At 36.9% G+C, this 21884-nt stretch overlaps 1 protein-coding gene across 3 annotated transcripts in view; it reads right to left on the bottom strand.

The window, feature by feature from the left end:
• Positions 1-1210: 1210 nt before the first annotated feature.
• The window catches only part of TMEM117 (transmembrane protein 117), a 453170-nt gene continuing 432496 nt past the window's right edge, over positions 1211-21884 (bottom strand). For all 3 annotated transcript variants that reach the window (XM_079139598.1, XM_079139600.1, XM_079139599.1), the window contains exons 6-7: positions 13797-13926; positions 1211-2959 (exon numbers count right to left, since the gene is read on the bottom strand). In XM_079139598.1, the coding sequence (XP_078995724.1) occupies positions 2313-2959; positions 13797-13926 (777 nt within the window). In that variant the 3' untranslated portion in view covers positions 1211-2312. The remainder of the gene's footprint in view (positions 2960-13796; positions 13927-21884) is intronic.

The raw sequence follows: 21884 nt of genomic DNA, 5'->3' as shown, positions 1-21884 counted from the left end.
TTCATCTTCTATGTTTGCTACAAGGTTTTTTAAAAATGCTCTTAATAGTTCAAAAACCGGGCAGAGTCATAGTTTATTGGTATATGGCACAGGATTTGGGACTAAATATGAATTAAAAATTTAATTTTAACTTTGATTTTATTTAATTTTATGATCTTTACTTGGTATAAATATAATATCTAAAAAGATATAGCAAAAGAAGAAAAGGGAGCCATTAATAGATATAAAACGTCATTAACAGTATATATAATAGAATAGTGGAAGACTTAAAAGGTTCAAATCTTAAATGTATTAAAATTCTATCTCTGGAAATTATTCCAAATGTTGCTAAATTTATGGAAACTTTAGATACATATTGTCATAGCTGTTGATATAGTCAGCTTCTCAAGCCAGTTACTGGAAACACATAAGCATGGTGCAGGACAGTTGTTATTTTTTCCATCTTACATCTGCTAATTAGAAATTCTCATTCAACTTTCCCCTTAATACTCATGCAAAAATTCTCAAATAATATATTCATAAGGAATGCACACTGGCAATACATGCCTACTTTCTAAATCAACTTCCTGTTTTCATCCTACAAGAAAATGACTTTCAGAATAAACAAAAATATGGCCCCAGATGGTATTATTTACTTGTCCCAGAGCTAAGTTGAATGTTCTAGGCTGTATAAATTTGGTAATGGCTAACATTGCCACATGTCAGGGATCAAATTTCTTTGAACAGCATGGTCAACAATTACTCTAGTGAACTTGATCTCTGCATATTCAGTGCCAGAGATATTTATGATTCTAAGTACATCATGCATAGCTTAAAGGTAGAAGAAACAGCAGGGGCATGGTTCCAACTGCTTAATAAACAATTGTAGAAGGATGTTTATTAAAGCTGGCTCTCAAGTGACAGATAAATGCATAGTTCTATTATGCATGCTAAATTCAGCATGTGCAAGCTTAAAAGCAGATAGATCAAAACAAGAGAGATTTAAAAAATCATAAAGACAAAATGCAGCTATGTCTGTATGTGACAGGAAAATAATTTTGTCCTAAAAATGATCTCCCCTTAGCCCCTCAAGAAACATGTAACCATGATTTATGGAATAAAATTAAAAGCAAGTTAGTAGTGTTCCATTCCTTAACTTGCCTTGCATAGAGCTTTAAAAACCCATTAAAATGGACTCTTGTTAAGCCAAGATACCATTCAATCTATAAACAAAAGACTACATCACTTAATTATGATGAATAATTCTTATTTATTAATATGCGATGTTTAGTTCTTAAAAAAATGAAACCAAAACCAAAAAACGCACACACATGGAAGACACTAAACATTTTCCTCCTTGTACAGCTTTTTCCACCACACAAGATTCCACTGTGTAATCTGTAGAGCACTTGACTTGCTCAGGGTTGGCATACTTTTCAATTTTCACTGTCCAGAACCATATTTACACAAAAATGTCCAATTATTGTAGATGGTGAACTGTGCAGCCTCCACATGATTACAAATTCAATTCCTTGGTTGTCTGGGGCTTTGTGTAAATGCCAATGAGTTTGAGAGTTCACCCAACTGTACCTCTTAACCTTTGTTCCCAAAGGTAAAGGGCAGGATTTTTAATCAAGTAGCAATTTATCTTTAATTAGGAAAACATAATTAGGTATTATCACCTAATTGTAATTACTGGTTGGAGAAAGTCACATTTCATGAGTAGTGACCCACATTGGATTACAGGTCTCTTCTTACTGAATTTTGCATCTGTATTTGTATTTGGCAGACAGCCAATACAATATAAAAGGTGATCACTATGCTTCTCTGCAGTGCAGGTGTCAAAGTCACCAACTCCGCTGTTGAAGAGACAACCAAGAGATACTTCCTGAACCACACCTTGGCAATATCTGTTTCCTGCTCAGACATCAAGTGTAAATCAAAATAGTTGTATAAAAAAAAATCCAGGTTAGAGAACTGTTCCACACTTCATTTCTGGTACAGTTAAAAACAGTTTAATGTCTCAAGGCACCACTATGGTTGAACATCAGATACATGGGTAATTGGCTAATCTACTATGCTGGAAAGTCAGTACATAGCTTGTGCAACTGTGAAAAGCAATCTCTAGAGGACTGTTAAATATATAGTAGGCACATGTATCATAATACAAATAGAAAACAATGAGTCCTAGAAAAAGCATGTTGAGCACCTTTGTGGCATTGTTCGTATTTCTTTACCTAGCACTACGTAAACCTTACATTTACAAAAGGAAAGACTAACCTTTTAAAGTTACACTCAAGGTTACTTTTTGTGCTATCTCCACATAAGTGAACCTAGTTCGTAGGGGTACTTTTAGAAGTCGTTGGGTCTTGATCAGCTTCTGTTGCACTGGTGGATTCATTCAGGTGGGAGCTCAAGTTTTCGGATGTCAGGTGAGAGGACTTGTAAATAATCTCGTTGAAGTCAGACCTGATGCAAACCAAAGGAGGGTCGTTCAGTGGGTCTTCCACTGAGACCTGGGTATTTTCTCGTGTGATTCCCATGTCTTTGCTATGTTCTGATGGGGATTTTCTTTTCATGCGAGTGTAAGTTTTGTCTTGATTCTCCATGCCTTGCTCATTTTTCAAAAACCGTCCAAAGAACCAAATGAAGAATCCAAACCACACAAAAGCTATTAAACTTGGAACAAAGGCCAGACACTTGACATCAAGGCTAGCCCCTATGAATCTGCTGTGCAAGAACATGTCTCCCTCAACATATGTTTTATTAGTCTGAGGGTTAGTATGATTGGCCCTCCATTCCCAGGACAGCTTGGTTCTGTTCAAATCCTTTAAGCTTTCTGAGTCTTTCACTGTATATATCTTCTGCCCTGGGCCGATATACTGCCCATATTCATGAGGTTTATAAAATATTTGGTTCTTCCACATATTAAGATCCAAAATCAAGACGAGAAATATAATTCCATAGTTAAACCATTTACCTGCATTTAAAAAGAAATACTGCATTAATCAAAGACCCACAAAATTGCAAAGGGTTTTCTACAATAAAATGAAGATAATGGTATTAATAGGATAGATTGTTCATATTTTAAACCTGTTAACAATTAAATTTTTGACAGTGCTATGCTGGCATAAAGTGAATTGGCAAAGGAAACTTACTAAATTTATTCTCGGCACATGAAAAACTTAACTGTAGATTCCTAAGCCAGTAACTTAGGATATTTATAGTAACAAGATTAAGTCCTTGTTTTGTGGGCACCACAGCTATACTCAAATTTGGTTCCATGTAGGTTATTTTCTAGTACATTTTAATTAATGTTGAAAAACAAAGTTCTAATGAAATTCTTAGAAAGTCCAATGTATGATTGAACAGCTCTTGCAGTTTTATAATTATATTTGGGCAAGAAATAAATCATTTTGTAATGCAAGCACAGTAGTATATCAATTGAATTCACATTGCTGTTGTAGGTAACCTGTTGATTAAACCATTAGTTGATGTGATTCAAATCAATAACCCTTGAGCATTCGTTTCAAGACTTTTAAAATAATTGCATCAAATTATCAATGGATGGAATGAATTCATCACAACTATAACCAAAACTAATGAACTACTTTAAAAGACATGATTTAGAGAGGATATAACTACTATGATTTCTTTGCAGTTTTAAAAATAATATATAAACAAGATGTTATTTAGTAAGACATTATTGAGTGGTATCTTTACATCTGCAAATGGAAAAAATGTAGAGAAATTTCCAAGTGATACTAGAATCCATTATAACATTTGTAATACTTCATTACAAATTTTACAGCATCAAATGTATCATAATAATATAGCAATGCCCACTTTGTTGTTTTGTTGTAGCAAATTGGGTGATACATGTAAGAGGCCCTAGAAGTTTCAGTTATAATTTTAGATATTATAGTCAAATAATTTTCTTTTTATTTGAAGATAATAGTATTGGAAATTTTAAGTTACTACTTCTTTTCTTGTTTTGTTTTATGGTAGGTTCTTAGTATGTGCCTGTTCTAGTTTTGAAGTTCTAAGGAGTGACTTGAACTTAGTGCCAAATGTTATAAATATTTTATCATGTCTGGAAACAATATTCTCACTGTTCTAAGTTATTTTCTAGTTCGAGTGTGAAAAAAAAAATCAAACACAAGGGTGACCATCAACACTAAATGTTTATTGTGCTCATAATCACTGTGCAGGACACGTTGGTAGATGGCAAAGCCATATATTTCTGCTTTCCAGAGGAATTCATCGTCTAGTTAGGGGAAAGGACAAAGACATCAACACATAACAATACGAGGCCACATTTGAGAGGTACCAAATGAGTAATACAAACAACAAATGCTGTAGATGTTGAGAACATGGAATAAAAATGGAGGAGTAATTTCTCAGTTTTTAGAATTTTGGAGGAAGTACCAATTCATTAAGTCCTTAAAGGAAAAACAGGACAGAGAACACTAAATTTAGGGTTTTTTTTTTTTCTTTTTCTTTTTAGTTTATGCTTTTTTGTGCTTCAAATAGAATATCATACTGAAAAGGATGAGGTGATATAGAAGAGAAGAGTCAACAGGAGAGAGAAGGAAAAAGACTAGAGACTATTAGAGGAAAAGAAAGGCAGGAGAAGGATAGACAGGTGAAGTGAGAAAGTTCAGAGATTCTCTCCTTGTATCATGCACAGAGGTTGCTTATTTGTGGTGCTAGGGATTGAATTTAGGGCCTCCTATATGGCAGGCAAGTGCTCTATCCACTGAAACACAAGCTTATCACTTGTCTGGTGTTAAGGAGGCACTAATGTGTAGTTTCCTCAACAAACAAAGTTGAAGAGGGGCTTTGGGTTCTTCTCTGCTATAGGAGATTCATACCTATTCTCTTACTATAAACTACATGTGTGGGCTGGGGAGATAGCTCAGTTGGTAAAGTGCTTGCCTTACAAGCACAGGGCCCTGGGTTTGATCCCCAGAACCGCCAAAAAATAAAAAACAAACTACATGTGTTATCAAAGCCAGATTAAATAATAGAGGTAAGGGACTGGGTTGTAGCTCAGTGGTAGAGTGCTTGCCTAGCATGTGTGAGGCACTGGGTTCAATTCTCAGCACCACATAAATAAATAAATAAAAGGTATTGTGTCTATCTACAACAAAAATATTTTAAAAAATAGTAGAGGTAAGAGATCCTTGAGTTTCTATGACTGTTTGCCATATTCTGAAATCACAGAGATCCCCCTCTTTTTAGGTCTTTTAAAAATAAAGTCACAAAATGGATAATCCCTCATAAAGGGTTTCCTGTTACTAAAGTTAATGGGACATCATAAACTGGAGATAGCAATATTCCAGAATCAGAGGACAGAAGAACACTCATAGAGCTTGGCAAAGGATACTTTCCTGGTAGGGGGAAGATGCTCTGTGTGTTCGTGGGCAAAGGAAAAAAATAACAATAAAATCACAGAATCAAAGTGGAAGTGATGGGCACTGACCAAACCAAGAAAAAACACAGAGAAGGGAAGAAGCTTTCCTCTATAGTTTTTAATTGCTTTTCTACCAGTTGAATACTGCGGGATCAGTCTGGCCACTTAATTTCCACATGAAATATCAATTTATTTCTCACATGCCCTCAAGTCTGAATATTTAGATGGGGTAGAGGAGAAGCAAATTAAAACTGCGTTGCCTAACTTCAATTAATGGATATCATCCCCTTGTTCCCACACATCCTTACCAATCTGTGACATGGAGTTCAGTGGGGGAATAAGCAGATGCAGGTCCCGTCCCAACACCAAACTTCAGTAATATGACCCCAGGTTACCTGTTTAGCCTCATTTCACCACAGTTATTCTATTTTCAAATTGAGGAAACTAAATGAGATGGCTTGCAGTTCTATGATTTTACCTTCTTCCTCCAAATCCTGCTATTTATTACCTCCAGGTAGAGTCCAATTTTTTATTCTGTGAAATGAAGACTAATACCAGTGGAACTACTCAAAAGATTCTTTTTTGGTGAGAATAAAATAAGAGGTTATATATCTGAAATATATTAAGTTTACCCAGAATATAGGGTGGTATTATTTCTCCAGTTCCTTTCTTTTGCTTCCTCAGTCCAGATAATGTGAAATCTTGGTGAAAGAATAGAGTGAAAGAAAGGTGTATAAGAGTCGTAACAAGATATATCCTCCAGGTGATCAAGGTTTCCTTTTGTATAAATTAGCATGTCTTTCTGAGTGTTGACATCTATAGGTAGGTCAACTAGAACCAGAAATCCAAGAGGATCCAGACTGTAACTACATGTAAATATGCTTCTTTAAATCAGCATATTTAACATCTGACATATTTAAAATCCTTAGCAATGGATAGGTTGTCTACAACTTACACTACCTCTGGACCTGAGAAGAGTCCTTTTATGTATACAGATTTTGAGATTACACAGCAAGGGGTAGTGTTCCCCAGAGTTGAGAGGCCAAGTGCAGAGGGGAGAGATGAGAGATGGGAGAGAGGCAGGCTGCATACTAACATCCTAATTCCTTTTATTTTTCTGTGGATGGGTCAGTCCCTCCACCCACTGTCATGGTCACTCTGTTGAAACTTGAAGCTGTTTAAAAGGGCAGAAGGAATGGTCCTTTTTATTTTTGTTTGTTTCCAAGCACCTGATATGACCTCTGGTCCATTTATCTATTTGCACAGAGGAAGGATATTCATCTTTACCTCTATCATCCATCTTTCCATTTTCTCACACAGCATTTTGTTACCTTGGTAATGCTTTCTCCTCTTTAAAAAAATTATTTTGCCCTTCGAGATGCCGTAAACCAGAAGGCAAAGTCAGGCAGGGCAGCATAATCTCTGTGCTCTTGTCTATGAAGTGAGGGAGTTGAGCTGTATAATCCTTCAGGTTTCTTCCTAGCCTGAAAAGTCTCTTTGATGAGTCTGTGAAATAAACATTGCCTAAACCTTAATGTTTTATGATGGGCCAGAAAAATCTCACCATTAGAGCAAAACAGATGGAACACATAGTTTTCAGATGGAGAAAGGTTTTCTTTAAAAAAAAAATGTATATTCTGAGAAATGCTGTTTACCATAAAAAATTAATTTGAGTCCCTGAAATGACCCACATGGAAAGGATACAGACACAAAAAAGAGATAATAGAAAGTGCTTCTTCTGAAGCCATTTTCCCAAGTGTATTGTTGTGCATGTATGATCAACAGTGACAAGAGGTTCAGTGTTTCCGCATTAATCACATGAGAGTTTTGCGTTTCCCCCGTTGTTTCAACTACACAGCATGATGTAAATCAGCAAGGAGGTAGGCTAAGAATCCATACGTTATTCCTATTAATCTCCTTGTTGAAATATCTCACTGTCTTCTTTAATGAGAAATCACTGCATGGTGTTGGTGGGATTACCACTTTCTTGTACTTTGTGCTTTTAATGAATCTTACTGATTGTCAAAAATGATATTATAATGGAAATTTTATCTTTTTACTTTGTGGGAGTTTATAGAATTCTGGGACAGTTAATTTTAAAAGGATTCTTCATTAAATATCACCCTCACTTAACACAGCAAATGACAACAATTTGGGGGAAGTGCTATTTTTGTAAGTAAGGAAAAAGGCAATAACTGCTGATATTTCTACCATATAATGAATCATTTATGATCCAAATATACAACTATGAGAGTGTGTGTGTGTGTGTGTTTGCGTGCACATGTGTGTTATTGGCATTAAACACAGGGGTCCTTGCTACTAAGCTATGTCTCCAGCCTTTTTAATTTTTTTTATTTTTATTTTGAGTCAAGGGCATGCTAAGTTGCTGAGGCTGGCTTTGAACTTGGAATCTCCTGCCTCAGCCTTTGGAGTTACAGGGACCACCATGCCAGGTAACTCTATTTTTTAATCCTTTACTCAGCACAATTGCCAGTGAGCACTATGATTGAGCTGTGCTGTGGGCACCTCTTCCCCCTGGGATTTGACACTACTTGGCCAGACAACCAGTGCAGATGCATTAGAGTCATGCTCCACAAAGCTCTTCAGCATCCATCATGTGACAACAGGAAACCACAGCTTTGAAGAAGACAAATTTTGGATAAATAATACAGTTTTCTCTCAATCTTCTTGGCTGTATCCAAAGTCCTCTTATCTTGACAAAGTAGTGAAAACAGGGCTCACTGAGATAGCACCTCTTGAGGTCTCTCCCTAGGTAATTGAGGGATCACTAAAAACCACATTAAGTATTTATGTCATGAACAGACCATTTAGTAAGCTGAAGATATTTACTTACTAATTTATGAATTAATAGTAATAGAGTTAGTAAAGTACCTTCTTAAGACTTAAAAGCAAATTGATAAAGCTTCTCAAAGTACCTCTCTTGTCATTACTAAATTCCTAAGTGGGAGGCTGTTCCTTTCAGAAGTAATTCAATACAACAAGTACAGGTAGTACTTGGTAGATCACTTTGTGATAATAAAAATAAAAAGAAGAGGTCATGTGGTTGTACCAGATTAGATGACCATTAGCCTATGACTTTCATGAAAAAGTGTCACAGGAATGGTGTCATGCTCATTTCTCTGTACACTTGATCCTAGCCTGGTTTTTGACACATATTAACTCAGAAAATGTCTGTTAACCAACATACAAATTTTGAGACATTGTGCCCAGAAAAATACAAAGAATGAAGTCTTAGTGTTTCCAATCAAATGCGTGTGTTGCAATCATGTGGTGAATTTCAGATATGGCCGAAATTAGAAATAATCTGTAAAATTGTGAAAAGCAAAATATTCATATCTCAAAAATTATGATTGATTCTATATTCTGAGTCCTTCCTCTGTGAGGACATTCCTGGAGGGGATGTGAGTTTTACTGCAAAAATGCATGAATGGAGACAGAACACCTCAGCTTGGGTTGAGCAGACTAACTCAGGTCCAGTAAGGGCTCACAGGCTATGGGCAAAGCAACCATGGCTCTGGAGATGAGTTTTGTACAAATAAAAGGAATTGTTGCTTTCTATAAAAGTAAACATAGTTAACTCCTAGACCTGTACAAATGCACTGAAAATGAAAATTGCTTCAGGAGAGATTTGGGGGAAAATTCTCTATTGAGAGAATAGCAAGAGGTTTTTCTGTACTCTGGATAAATTTATGATCTCTGGGGACCACCATTGTGGACAGGATGCATCATATTTCCCTATAACAAGTCCCTTGCTAATTTTGTCAGGCAGACTCTTCTGCTGGTTGGACTATCATCCTGCCCCTCCTCAGCACTACCCCTCATCTGATTGACGTAGGAGAACTCTTTAGGAAAAGAATCTCTGGGAACTCATTTGCCAGAAACCATACACCTATGGAAATAAAACGAAAGGCTTTTAATCATTAGTTTGCACATCCTCACCGTTGTTGAGCACCTGTGCCTTCACACCACTCAGGAAACTGAAAAGGAACACAGACGCTGTGGAAGCTTGTTTACCTCTACGTTTTCCATTTTTGCCGAAAGGGTTCCCGCGGGCATCATTGTGCCAACAGTGAGAATTCTCTCCTTGTGGCTGCACAGGCCTTCCTTCTGGCCTTTCCCTCAACCCCCTCCTAATTTACTCAGATGATGGCCACCGATGGGACACTTCCTTTGTCTAGCTGGGATGACAGATGGCAGAGTTTCCACTGGGATTGGCATTAATAGGACTCAGAGGAGTTTCTGAGACTGAATTGAGAGGCCATTCCTCTCTCGCCTCCAGAGGTTTAATGCATCACATTTTTAAAATCCATCTCTGTACTCACCTTTTAGGTAAAAGGGAAGAGGGCAGAGGGGATAATTATACAGTTACTTTTAGCATTTTCTTTAAGAGAAGAACAATGGACTTGAGCTAAAAGTACCAATGTGATGAATCACTGATCACTTTTCCCTTTGTTAGCTGAAGTCAAAATTCCAAGAAAAAATATGTCTTAACACACCCTTGGATAAAGATGATTTCTTTTTATAAGCTGTAGACCATCTTATAAAATGAAAGCTCATACATACTGCAGCAAACCATCTGTCAAGGGGGATCCAGATGAGCTAAACAGATGCAACAATTCAAGTTATTTCTGACATGCATAAATAAAGCTAGCTTGGAATCAGGATTAAAAAATACTCAAATCCTAAATGCTTTTAAAATGTCAATGGGAACTCATCAGTGTCAGATCACCCTCTGCATAGAGTGTTGTCCTGGGAGAGAGCATTTTCCATTCCAGCTTTCTTCTGCCTGAGGACTCATGACAGTAGGTAACAGCAGAGCACTCAGAATTGTGGATAAATGGTAAGAGAACTCTTTCTCAGGCCACCCAATGTTTAGAATTAAATAGGAAACACAAACTGTGGATGAATGAAAGGGAAAGCTTTAGGTAAAAAATAGTGAAAGCTTACTACAGGGCAGGCGGTGTTTCAAGGGCCTTGCATGTGTTCATTAATTTAATTCTCATAACCACTCTATGGAGTAAGTACTATCACTGTCCCCATTTAGGAGATAAGAAACTGAGCCTCTGAGAAATTAAGGAATTGATGAGGAGGATCACACCACCAATAAGTACAGAGCTGCAGCACATGCATCAAAACTTTACCCTCAGTTGCTTCAGAATGTGCTGAATGCCTTGTCTAGGTCATAGAAATGTGACAGCTGGAGCCAAGGTGGGGTCACCTCTGACTCTGGAAGACCCTTGGCTGTCCTTGCCCAGGCTCTTCTAGTGAAGAACAAACCCAAGCAGATAAAGCAATGGAGGAAGCCATCTAAAGAGCCCGTAGAGTTCCTTCCTATCCCTGGCTGCTGCTTCCTCTCTGGACACCCAGACTAGCACCTTCCCTGCTCATTCTCTACTTTGAGACAATTTCTGTTGGATTCTGCTCTGAACTTTCCAGCTTCTGGAAGGAAGGACTCTGCCATGTGCCTTTCTCCCCGACCACCTCTTTTCTATTGAATTTGCATTGTGCACATTGGCTTTTGATTTTGACCATTGCATATAAAAACTAATCAAAGTTGAGATTAGAGGAATTCTGCCTATAAAAATGTTTCTCCAGCTCCAGTGTTTCTCTAAGAGTACTTCTCTGGCTGCCTGCCCTGTTACTACTTTTGGTGTTGGAGAGAATGCTGAATTCAACGCTCTGCTCTCATACCACAGGCTTCAGATCCTAGGTGTATGACTTATGTATTTTTCCCTTTTTCTTTTTTAACAAACTCTTCAGGTGATTCTAGCCTACACTAAAGTTTGAGATCCATGATGGATATAGAGGGTTTTATGCTTAACCACCTCAGTGTGATATTATATATGTTTATTAAGGAAAGCATTGACATTTCCTTTAAAAACAAAGCAAACCATGGAGCAACTGGTCAACAAGTAAGAATTTGCAGTTTACATGGAACGCTGCAAGAAGTTTCTCCAAATAACTTTGAAGAATATTAAAATACATGACAAAGCACAGTATTTTGGAAATTTTATCTAAGCTTTTACCCCAGAAACTACTGTCTTAAAAGGTGAGATAAAGTAGAAGGCCCTTCAGGACTAGATCCTATTCCGTAGTGATATCTGCACCTTGCCAACTTCTTTAGCTGATTCACATAAAGGAGGTAATAAGAGAAACAGAGCACAACGAGAGGGAAAGAGTTCTTTCTTCAGCCTGCATTCCCAGGAATTTCGATAGTGGGTCTATGGATGCGAGTGAATGAACTGGATTTACCACAAATTAGAGTTAAAGGTGGAATCCTCCATGGCAAAGCCCTCACCTACCCTACTTTATTTTGAATTTAAACTCCAGAATCTTCAAAGGCCTTTCCAGCAGATCCAAGTAACAATTATTTTCATGGCCAATTTCATGGAGACATTCTGGACTCATCTGTGGCTTCTACATCAAAGAGGAGTACTGTGAAATGATCACTGTCACTTGGGGAAGTCTTATTCCCTGACCATTTCATTAGGGATGGAGCCCAATGGTCCATATAAGGGTCTATCAGTGATTTGGCTATGTTTCCACCTTCTGACAAACCTTAGTCATCTGCAATCTCCATTACCAAAAATTAAGTAGTTTTTCTTCCTTTATAGTTTTTAGAAAATAATACTGGGGGTGGGGCAAAGGTTTGAAGTCATGCATCTGCTTCCCTCTAAATGTATCATGGGCTTTACTTCAATGTTAATATCACTGGAGCTTCAGGGAGTCCTGTGTGCATAGCCCCCTTCCAAGGACTTCAGATAATTTTTGGATATAGTTTTGTATTCATCTTTTCAAGTAAAGCATTCAAAATTGTATAAACATTGCTCATTATAAATCCTGAATCTCCCCCCTTCATAAAAGGACAGTTCAAAATATTTTTTTACTAATGAGTTCTTTGTTTTCTTTCACTTTTTTCCCCTGAACCCAATGCACTTAAGCAGTATATTTTTGACAGGCATTCTGATAGTCAGAGACAATATTAGCACAGTGATAGCCTGGGACAAGAGCTGGTAGCTAGAACAGATGGTCCAGGCAAAAGCCCACCCAAAGGGATATGCTGATGCCATGTGTATGATAGCTGTTTTAGAAGTCCGGGAGGGTAGCATGCTGCAGAGATTAAGTGGGGACTCAGAAACCACACTATGTGACCTGAACTCAAATTGATTGATTTACCCAGTGAATTTAATAGATGGGACTCATTCATTTTGAATAGGAAAAGAAACCTGCTGCATCTTCCCTATTCATGAGCTCATTCTCCAATTTAGGAAGGTCGCCTCACGCTCAAAGCAAAAAACAGCCTCCAAGCTGGGAAGCAAAGGTTTTCTGCAGTGCTCAGATGTTAAGGTTTTCTGTGCTTGGGCTATTTTTATTCGGCAGCACAGACGGTAGTGTAAGCACAGATTTCTTCAGCAGTTTTTATTATAGCAGGTGTGGGATCCTAGGCCATTGTCCTTAAAACACACACGCCTTCATTCCCTGCATTTGAACAGCTTGGGAGCTAATGCCAATTTATCTGTGATAATTCAGCTGTCTGCTTCTTGTTATAAGGAAAAAGAGGTATAAAATATAACTCCAGGAAGCCCTTTTTTTTCAGATGAGAATGACTAAGATGTCATGAAAGAATATTATAACGTGTTTTAGTCATTTCAAAAGCAGGAAATATTTGAAAATGAAATACTCTGGGGGTCTACAAAAGAATCACTTAAGACAAACCCATACTTGGACATGGTAGTCTAACAAAATGAACAGGTGAGTGTCCTAACTCCATAAGGCCATGTGAGCTGACTGGAGCATTGGAATTCCATTGTCTTGATCTTGGTAGAAAATGAGGAAGTTTTAATGTTGAAAATGCATACAAAATATTATGAGGAAAGAAAATCCAATGAGCAAGATCAAAGCCACGTGTACATGGAGAGTGGCAGAAATGTTATCTGTACCTAAGATGTGTCCTCCCCTTTCCATAATCATATACTGAAATGCTTCCATGGCTACCCGACAGGGGTCTGTGCTCCCCCGTTCTGTTTGACTCCAAGAAGGAATATCTGCCAGTTATTTCAATTGGAACATGAGTGGATGTGACATATTTCTTTCTCAGGCCAAGGTGGTTAAACAACAGGTAAGCCTTAATCATCTTCCCTAGCCATTTATCCTCATCTGCTGTTGGATGTTAACACTGAAATTGTCAAGGCCATCAGTAGCCTAAGTCCCAGATTGATGGTGTTCAGTCCCCAAGCCAACATGAACCACCTTAAAATAAAAAATAAATTTAAAAAATGAGAGATAAAATGGAATTTGTGCCTTTCAAAAGTTTTGGTTGCTTGTTTACAGCAAACACTGGATAGGAGACAATCAAATGGAGTTCAGTTATATAACATACCTGTTATGTGAATGCGGTATTCTTCCTTGAAGATCTTCTGGAAAAAAGGAATCTTGAACTGCATGTGAGGAGTGTGCAAACCAGGGAGGTTTACATCAACATCTCCCATGAAATGGGGGAATTCCCAGTCCTGTCGGAGAAAATCAACATAAAATCAAATGTGTGATTTGTTTCATTCCCAAGTAACAAAAACTTCCACAACTGACTTCTTAAAAGTACTCATTTTAAAATCATTTAAATGCAGCCAGCTGTTGGATGCATCAGTTTCATTCTGTGATGGTTATTTTATGTACATGAGGTAGCAGTATGCATTCAAAATCAAAATTAAGTCATAACTTAGATCCTTAGATTTTCTCTTTAATGTAGTAATAAGAAACTAACACAGGAATGATTTATATCTATATGTGTTTATCGCTTGCATTTTGGAAAACTGATCTTACATTTTTAGAGGAAGGAAGCAATCTGTATTTAATAAATTCAAATAAATTTGTTATATTTTGTTTTGCTATTTTTAAAAAATATGAACCCCTTAATAACATGTGTTGTCGAAGAAGGCGAAGTAAAGAGGATTTCATTCACTTACCCAAGTTCTTCAACTTATACCATGGGGCTTTTATTAATTATCTCTGCTAGCAACTGTTCAGAATGTACAATACTAAAGACTCCTGTCCTAATGTCTTGGAATTCAGATCAATTTGAGCCAAAAGATGGAGGACCTGACATGGTTGCATGAGAGACCAACAGGGAACTAATTCCCACACTGACATTAGTTATTTCCTCCTTGTAAAGGCAAAATCAAACCAAATGGCCCTCCTTCTCAGAAGGAAGAGAAATAGGTGCAAATCAGTATAGTTTTAGCTATCTCACCTGCTCTTGGTTTTCAGATAGCGGCATCAAATTAAAGTTCATAATGAGTATGTGAATAAATAATATCCTAAATTTGAAGAAACATTTGACATAGATTCGCAGGGATTAATACACACAATTCTGCTTTAATAACTAAATTATCATGAAATCATCAGTGCTATATTTAATTACTATTTTTAACCAATATGAATATGAAACTCATGAACAAAATACTAATTTGAAACTGCAATCTATTAGCTCAATGCAAAATAGTTAAACTTATCCAAACTTCTACCTGTGTAGTTGACAGAAGTTTGTTAATAGTACTTCCTGAACTATTTAGAAGTTTCCATGTCCATTCCACCTCCCTCTCTGCTGAAATAAACCTTGAGGGAAGGAGACTATGTGAGTGGAGCAACCAGAAAAGCCTTCAGTGTCTATCAGGAATCATTTCAAGCTGATAATAATAATAAAAAAAGTACACAAGAAAAAAATTGAATCAATGTAGTATCATCTTCTCTATCAGGGTGTGTATAAATCTCATGCTGGTCTCACCTACCCTTCTCTTTCAGATACCAGTAGCAAATAGAGAATTGGAAAGTTCAGAAAATCCAAAGCACTAGGCTTTGTGAATTTGGAATATTTTGATCTAAAACATTAGTAGAAAATGGATTGGTAATGGTACCTGTGGACTATTGCTAAAGCTGTACAATAGCATTTGCCTTTCTTTTTTTCCCTCACTAATACCATCTTTGCTCTCTCTGTGCTACTTGCAAAAAAAAATGATATTAAATTTAGGCTTTTGTTAAAATATAACTGATGAAAACATATGCTTGGAAAAGAAAATGACTTGTAACTAGAATATCTTTCACTTGCCCTGGATAAATGACACCTCATTATCAATACAGCAATTCTCTTTTTATTTCTTGGCTTAGGGAAAAGAATATTTCTTGGTGGTAATTGGGCCATTGTATTTAGATTTGACTTCTTTTTAGAAAGGCATTTCTGGGATGCTCCCATTTGGTTTTTCCTTCTGTGAAACTGAACTTTTTCTACTGGGTGTGAAATTGGTTTTGGTTTGAAAGCAATCTCTAGAGATTTCTTGTAGACTGTGATCAAAACTCCATTCACTAAAAAATGGTTTCTCAATTATTTCCCACCTATACTTGAAGATAGAAAGAAGAGTCAAGGAAGTGGGGAGTAGAGGGAAAAGTGAGAAGTAAAAGTCTTTGTGTTTACGTGGAAGATGACCTTACTTTTGGGATTCTTAAAAGAAGATCAGGGAAGGGAATCAGTGGCAGGGGCTAGGGGTTAAGATATGAGAAAAATAGCAGGTGCCATATAAGAAATTTTTTTCAAAAGAGCATAAGCAAAAGAAAAAAGATGATGTCTTACTCATACAGTCTCACAAATCCACTCCTTATATTTTATTTTTTATAATGATCATATTTTGCTTTATCAAAACTCTTAATCTCCTAACTCCCTGCCTCCAATCTTTCCCTCCATTACTCCAATTGTTGAGTTTCAATTCCTATTCTACATATCTCTTCAGATTCAATATTCTTGAATCAGTGTAAACTCTGTCCTAATTTGACTTCAGGTGGGATGGTAAGAATTGCTACCATTTTTCACAACATTTAGAGTGCATCTTAATGGAAAATGATGTCTGAGGCTAGTGAAACTATGTTCTTTATTTAAAGAAGGCAGAAAAAGGAGAAGGATGGTATTCTGAGCCTTTCTAGGTTTCAGTCTCTTCATTTGCAGATTGCTCTTGAAAATATCAACATCATGGGTTTTTTAGGATGATGAGGTGAGGCCTGAACAGAGTAGAAAGCCATGGAAATGGCCACTATGCATAGTTGATTTCCTAACATGATTCCAAAGTCAGGTTTATTCTGAGAGTAAAGCAGAGGAAGCTGATCTGTTTTCTAAGGGTCACATGTTGGTGATTTTAAGATCTAAAGGATAGAAAGAAAGTTATCATCTTTTTGCTCATCCCTTGCACAGCACTCCCCACTACCATGCCTCTGGCTGAGACTTTGGGCCAGAGCTGAAACCCACTCTGATCACTGCCCTAAGGAGGAGTACCTCCCTCAGAGGTATGTAAGAGTGGCCTCATGAGGAAGACTTTAGTGTTTCCTGGTGCAATGTGAGTCACACTGTGGTGACCTGCAGAAATAATCGTGGGAGGTCTACATGGTGCAGAGAAGGACTTCTATGTATATAGGAGAGTGAGTCAGCAACATGTGTAACCAGAGGCCGAGGAAACCCGTGGACATTTGTGTTATAAATTATTGAGCACTCGCAATGTTCTAATATCATCCTAAGCTGTTCTTATTGTGTGTGTGTGTGTGTGAATTTAAATTCCACATCTATTTATCTACACACATATTTAAAATGATCCTGAAAGCTTGTTATTATTGACACATTTCCCTCAGTTTTATTGAGGTATAGTGTACAAATAAGAACTATATGTCCTTAAGGTAATAATGTGATGTTTTGATATCTGTATACATCATGAATTAACTTCCACAAACTAATTAATATATCCATCCACAGATGGAAATTTGCCTCAGAGAAGTCATTTGTCCAAAGTGGAATAGGTGTCATGCAGCAGAGTCCAAATTTTATTTGGTTCCAAAGAACCCATACTTTCTGCCAGGCCAAGCTGTCTCTAACCATGAAAAATAACATTATTTTCTGTTTTTAATTCACAACTGGAATTATATTCACCTGCTTTGCATTCTGAATGAGAAGCACCAATGATCCCCTACAGCTCTCACTAAGAACCAATGTCATAAGGGTTTTAAACTTTCTCCCTCCAACCCCAGAGGGTTGCCGTTTATCCGACCCTAATGTAAACAAAAAGACCAACTTTAACTCTCCATGGAACAACTGCCCAGGGGCTGTTGGATTCTATCAGATTGCCATGAAGCGGGGGGTTTGACCCTGATATTGTCTTGGCATCATAAATATGGTGCATAGCCAATTTCACACACAGGTTCAATATGTTTATGTTATGAGAATCATGGCTTCCTTTCCTTCTGCATAAATGTAAAAACACATATTTTGAATACAAGACAAAGTACTTATTAGGAGAATGATAAGCAAGATGTGTTCAGTTACTAAGCCCGGGGTAGACAGGCCCATCTTGGAAATGCACACTATGAAATGCTCATTTATTTTTTTCTTCAAGAAGTGCTATCAGTGTTTAGCAATTCAAAGCCTTTTTACTGTTCTTTGCTATTAAGTCCAGCAATAACTGGCAGAGGTCTATCAGATTTGTGGTTCAGTGGTGTGAGAATTATTTAGTCACGTGGTATTTTGCTATTCTGGTTCTCATCAGTTCCTGATGATGTCCACAGTGTGAACAGACTACTAGCTTTGCATCTGCTTCATATATGAGAAATAGTTAATTTTCATTCAGATGGGCATATTTCCATATAAAAATAAATGAGCAGTGTCATGATGTATATCCAATCTTATTTCTTACATACTATGGTTTACTTCTGCCTATGGCAATAAAAAGCAGCTACTGATCCCTATTATTTGTGGCCCACATTTGGACAGAATTTCAGAACAATGTTAAGTACATAAGCAAGCCAGTCTCAGGACATCCTGGATCCATCATTTCCCAGTGCTTTCTCATTACGATCCATGCCTCAGGGTCAAGGAAAAGAACTTGGTACTATTCAGAGGAACTCGAGCTTGAAAACAACACTGTTTTGAATTCCCTGACTAGCATTCAATTTCCCAAATCAAATGAAGAGACCTCAATTCTATTTAGGAAAGTATTTGATGATGAAAATGTAATAACACTGATTACTCTATCCTGCAAAACTAAAGCCATAGTATCAGAACAGAAGTTATATTTTCTGGGTTAAAGATTAGCCACCTGTTTTTTGAGGAAAAGAAGAAAGAAATTAGATTTTAATGAATTGAATAGACAATAGATTATTAAATATTACTAAAAATATCAGAATTTTTCAACAAATTTACATATCTCCTCTTTATAGACATTACACTATTAAATTTCAAATTATTTCAAAAGTCAACTTTATAGATATATTTCTTCCTTTCTTTGTTAATCTCTATTCCACCATACTTTAGAACTGAATTTAGATCCCTTAATATCAGAACATTTTGACAAAGATCTACCCAGCTTGAAAAGTGTCCTTAGCTTTTCCACACTTAGCAGTGTCCTAGCAACAGGATTTTAGATGACAGTGAGCAGTGGTGGCCTGAAGAATTGTACTTAGGCTTTGGGTGATATTTTTGTTTCTTATTAAGAGACTAGAGTGCCCGATTTCTTCCAGCAAGTCTGTGCTTCTTCTAATTGGCAAAGTTGCCATAGTATTATCTGGCTGAATTAATCCTTGGAAGTCCTGACATACAGTAGGTTTTGTTATTTATTTGTTTATTGCCTGTCTCCCTCACTGGAATGTAAGCTCCAGGGAGCTTAGAGGAATTTTTTCCCGTTTTTTTGTTTTTTTTTTTTTTTTTGTTTTTTTCTACTGCTGTGTTTCCCATACCTGAAATAGGGCTCAGCATAGAACAAGAACTCAAATATTTGTTAATTGATGAATGGAGTGCTCTGACAGTCATACCAAATCCCTTTTGGGTTTCATGTAAATGGAAACATAGATGAATTTAGTTAAACAGAAACAACACAATAAAAACTTGTTTTTGTAAATAAATATTACACATCACCTAAGATCTATTATTATGAAGAAATTTGTTGTCTTTTTTTTTTTCTTTATTAACCAGGTATACTGGAATTGTATGGAAAGTGACAAAAAGTCTGCACCATTTGCCAAAGATCACAAAAGAAAGAAGAGAATGGATCATTAGAGCAAAGGACAAGTGTAATATTGTGAGTTGAGTCACTGAATGTTTGGGAAGTTGGTTAAAAATGTGTGTTGGGGGATGAAGTGGGGGGCCTTTCAGTTGCCATTTGCAAATAAGCTCATGAGTTATGTGCAACCAAGTTGTAGAACAGGGATAAGAATATAAAGGAGTATGTGATTTGGAAAGGATGGAGGGATGGCTTCCCACAGTGATGACAGGAGGAGCAGTGTTAAGTCAGGGTGGGATGCAAGAGACACCTGGTAGATGTGAAGGTGTTCAAGAGAGGCCACATGAAGACATTTCTTGAAGACCTTTGACATGGACCCTTTTCTCATACATTATATTTTGATTTTCTCTTAATATTCACTATTGTTTTTCCCCTGATGAGCAAATCCATTCTATAACCTTTTGTAGTTTTCTTTTAGAAGGTCCAGAGGCTATATAAAAAATTTATAACCTTTGGGGGGAGTCTTGGCTTTCTGGTTGAAGTAGACTTTTGTCAACTAGTAGTAAAGATGGCAGACCTCATTTATCATTAAAACAAATTGAAGCTGAACTGTAAATCCTTACTCAAAATGTTTTAAAGAACTCTACTCATTCATGTATTTCTGTGTATCCTGAAAAGATCTCAGTATTATTGTGACCTAAAATGCAATTTATATTAAGTGTTTATTTTTCAGTGTTGTACATTTTCTTCATCAATATTGTTTTTTACTCACAAGAGCCAAGATGAATTCTCCTGGCTAATTTTGAAGACAACATTTACAAGTGAGATATAAGTGTTAATTTAGTGCCTATATAAAAAAACAAATAAGTCAACCCCAGAGCAGGTCTGAAACTAAGTACAGTCTATTACTTTTTAGAGAACTAGCCTAAAGGCTATGGCAAGGTAGCAGTGAGTTTTTAAAGTTTCATTACATCTAGACACCTGAAAGCATCATTCCTTTAAACACCAAGATGGAAACGTGTCTGATGAAATGCACTGAGCCTCATGTTCAGATGTCCTGCCTTGGCAGACTGATGTGATGAAGGACAAAATAAAAGTCAGTCTTATAAGTGTTTACAACTAATGGAAATGCATCATGTGGCATCCAGGAATAATGGAAAATCAATACCCCTTACTAGGGCACTACAGTTCACCAGTACAGAAGGCAAGAGTGCTCAACATCTTAAAGACTCCCATAAAAGCAGGAGGGAGCAAGTCTTTGGCTATTAAGAGTTGCTGATAACTAAAGTTAGTGCAAAGTCTAAAGAATGCTCAGCACTGGGTCATTTTAGATAGTCCAATTTGATCTACTGAGCACTTTTTAAGAAGAAAAAATGTTAACTATATAATAAATTAACATGTATTTTGCTCAAAAAAGAATTCCTCTTATAAGTCTGGTTAAAGAAATCTAGTTAAAGAAAGTTATTAACACATTTTTGTGTTCTTTTTCAGACACCGGCTATAGCATGATAGCACATATCTCCTTCTTATTCTGTGCTTTGTTGTATTTGCACATTTGGTACAAAGTGCCACTGCTCTAGTAGTGTCTGTTCTGGCTCTACAATGGTCACATTCAATTGTCTGAATGACTAATTTCTTCTATGGGCTATTTAGGAAAATTAATTGCATACTGTCAAAAGAGTAGATATTATTGTCCTTCATAAATTCTTTATGTAATATTGAGGTCATTTTTCTCCATGAAAAAATAATGATAATGGATATCAGTGGAAAAATGTGATTCAATATATAAATGCCCATCTCACAAACAATGGAGAGAGTATGAAGTTGATCTAAATGTCAGATGGGTGGTAGAAATGAACGGCCTTTAAAGTTTCTTATAGAGGTTTAATTTCTATTATTTTTTCAGGATTTTCTAATGGATCATATATTCTAGTTGGGGACACAGACCAGTCTGTCAGCAAATGAGAATATAATATGATGTCAAATAGTGATAAATGTTCTGAAGTGAGGCAGGAGAGGGATGGAAAGCAGTGAGCTGTCATGGATGCTATTTTAAATGGTCAAATGTAAATGTATCTAAGGGTGATCTTTCTAAAGAGTACTGGTTCATATGAAGAGAAAGCCCTGTAAAGCTGTGGTGGAAGATAATATCTGCCAGCACAGAGGCCCTGAAGTATAAAGGCATTATGGTTTGAATGTGAGGTGTTCCCCAAAGCTCAATGTGAGACAATGCAGGAAGATTCAGAGGAAAAATGACTGGGTTGTGAGTCTTACCCTAATCAGTGAATGAATCCCTGAGGGGATTAATTGAAGAGGTAGGGTGTGGCTGGAGGAGGTGGGAATTGGGGCATGGCTATGGAGTATATATATCATTTATATCTGGACAGTGAGTCTCTGATTCCTGATCACCATGCTGTGAGCTGCTTCCTTCTGCCACACTCCCCCGT

This window comes from Sciurus vulgaris (assembly GCF_902686455.1).
Source record: "Sciurus vulgaris genome assembly, chromosome: 5".
Lineage (NCBI taxonomy): Eukaryota > Metazoa > Chordata > Mammalia > Rodentia > Sciuridae > Sciurus > Sciurus vulgaris.
The sequence above is the reverse complement of the archived record's forward strand: the minus strand, read 5'-3'. Positions and strand labels throughout refer to the sequence as shown.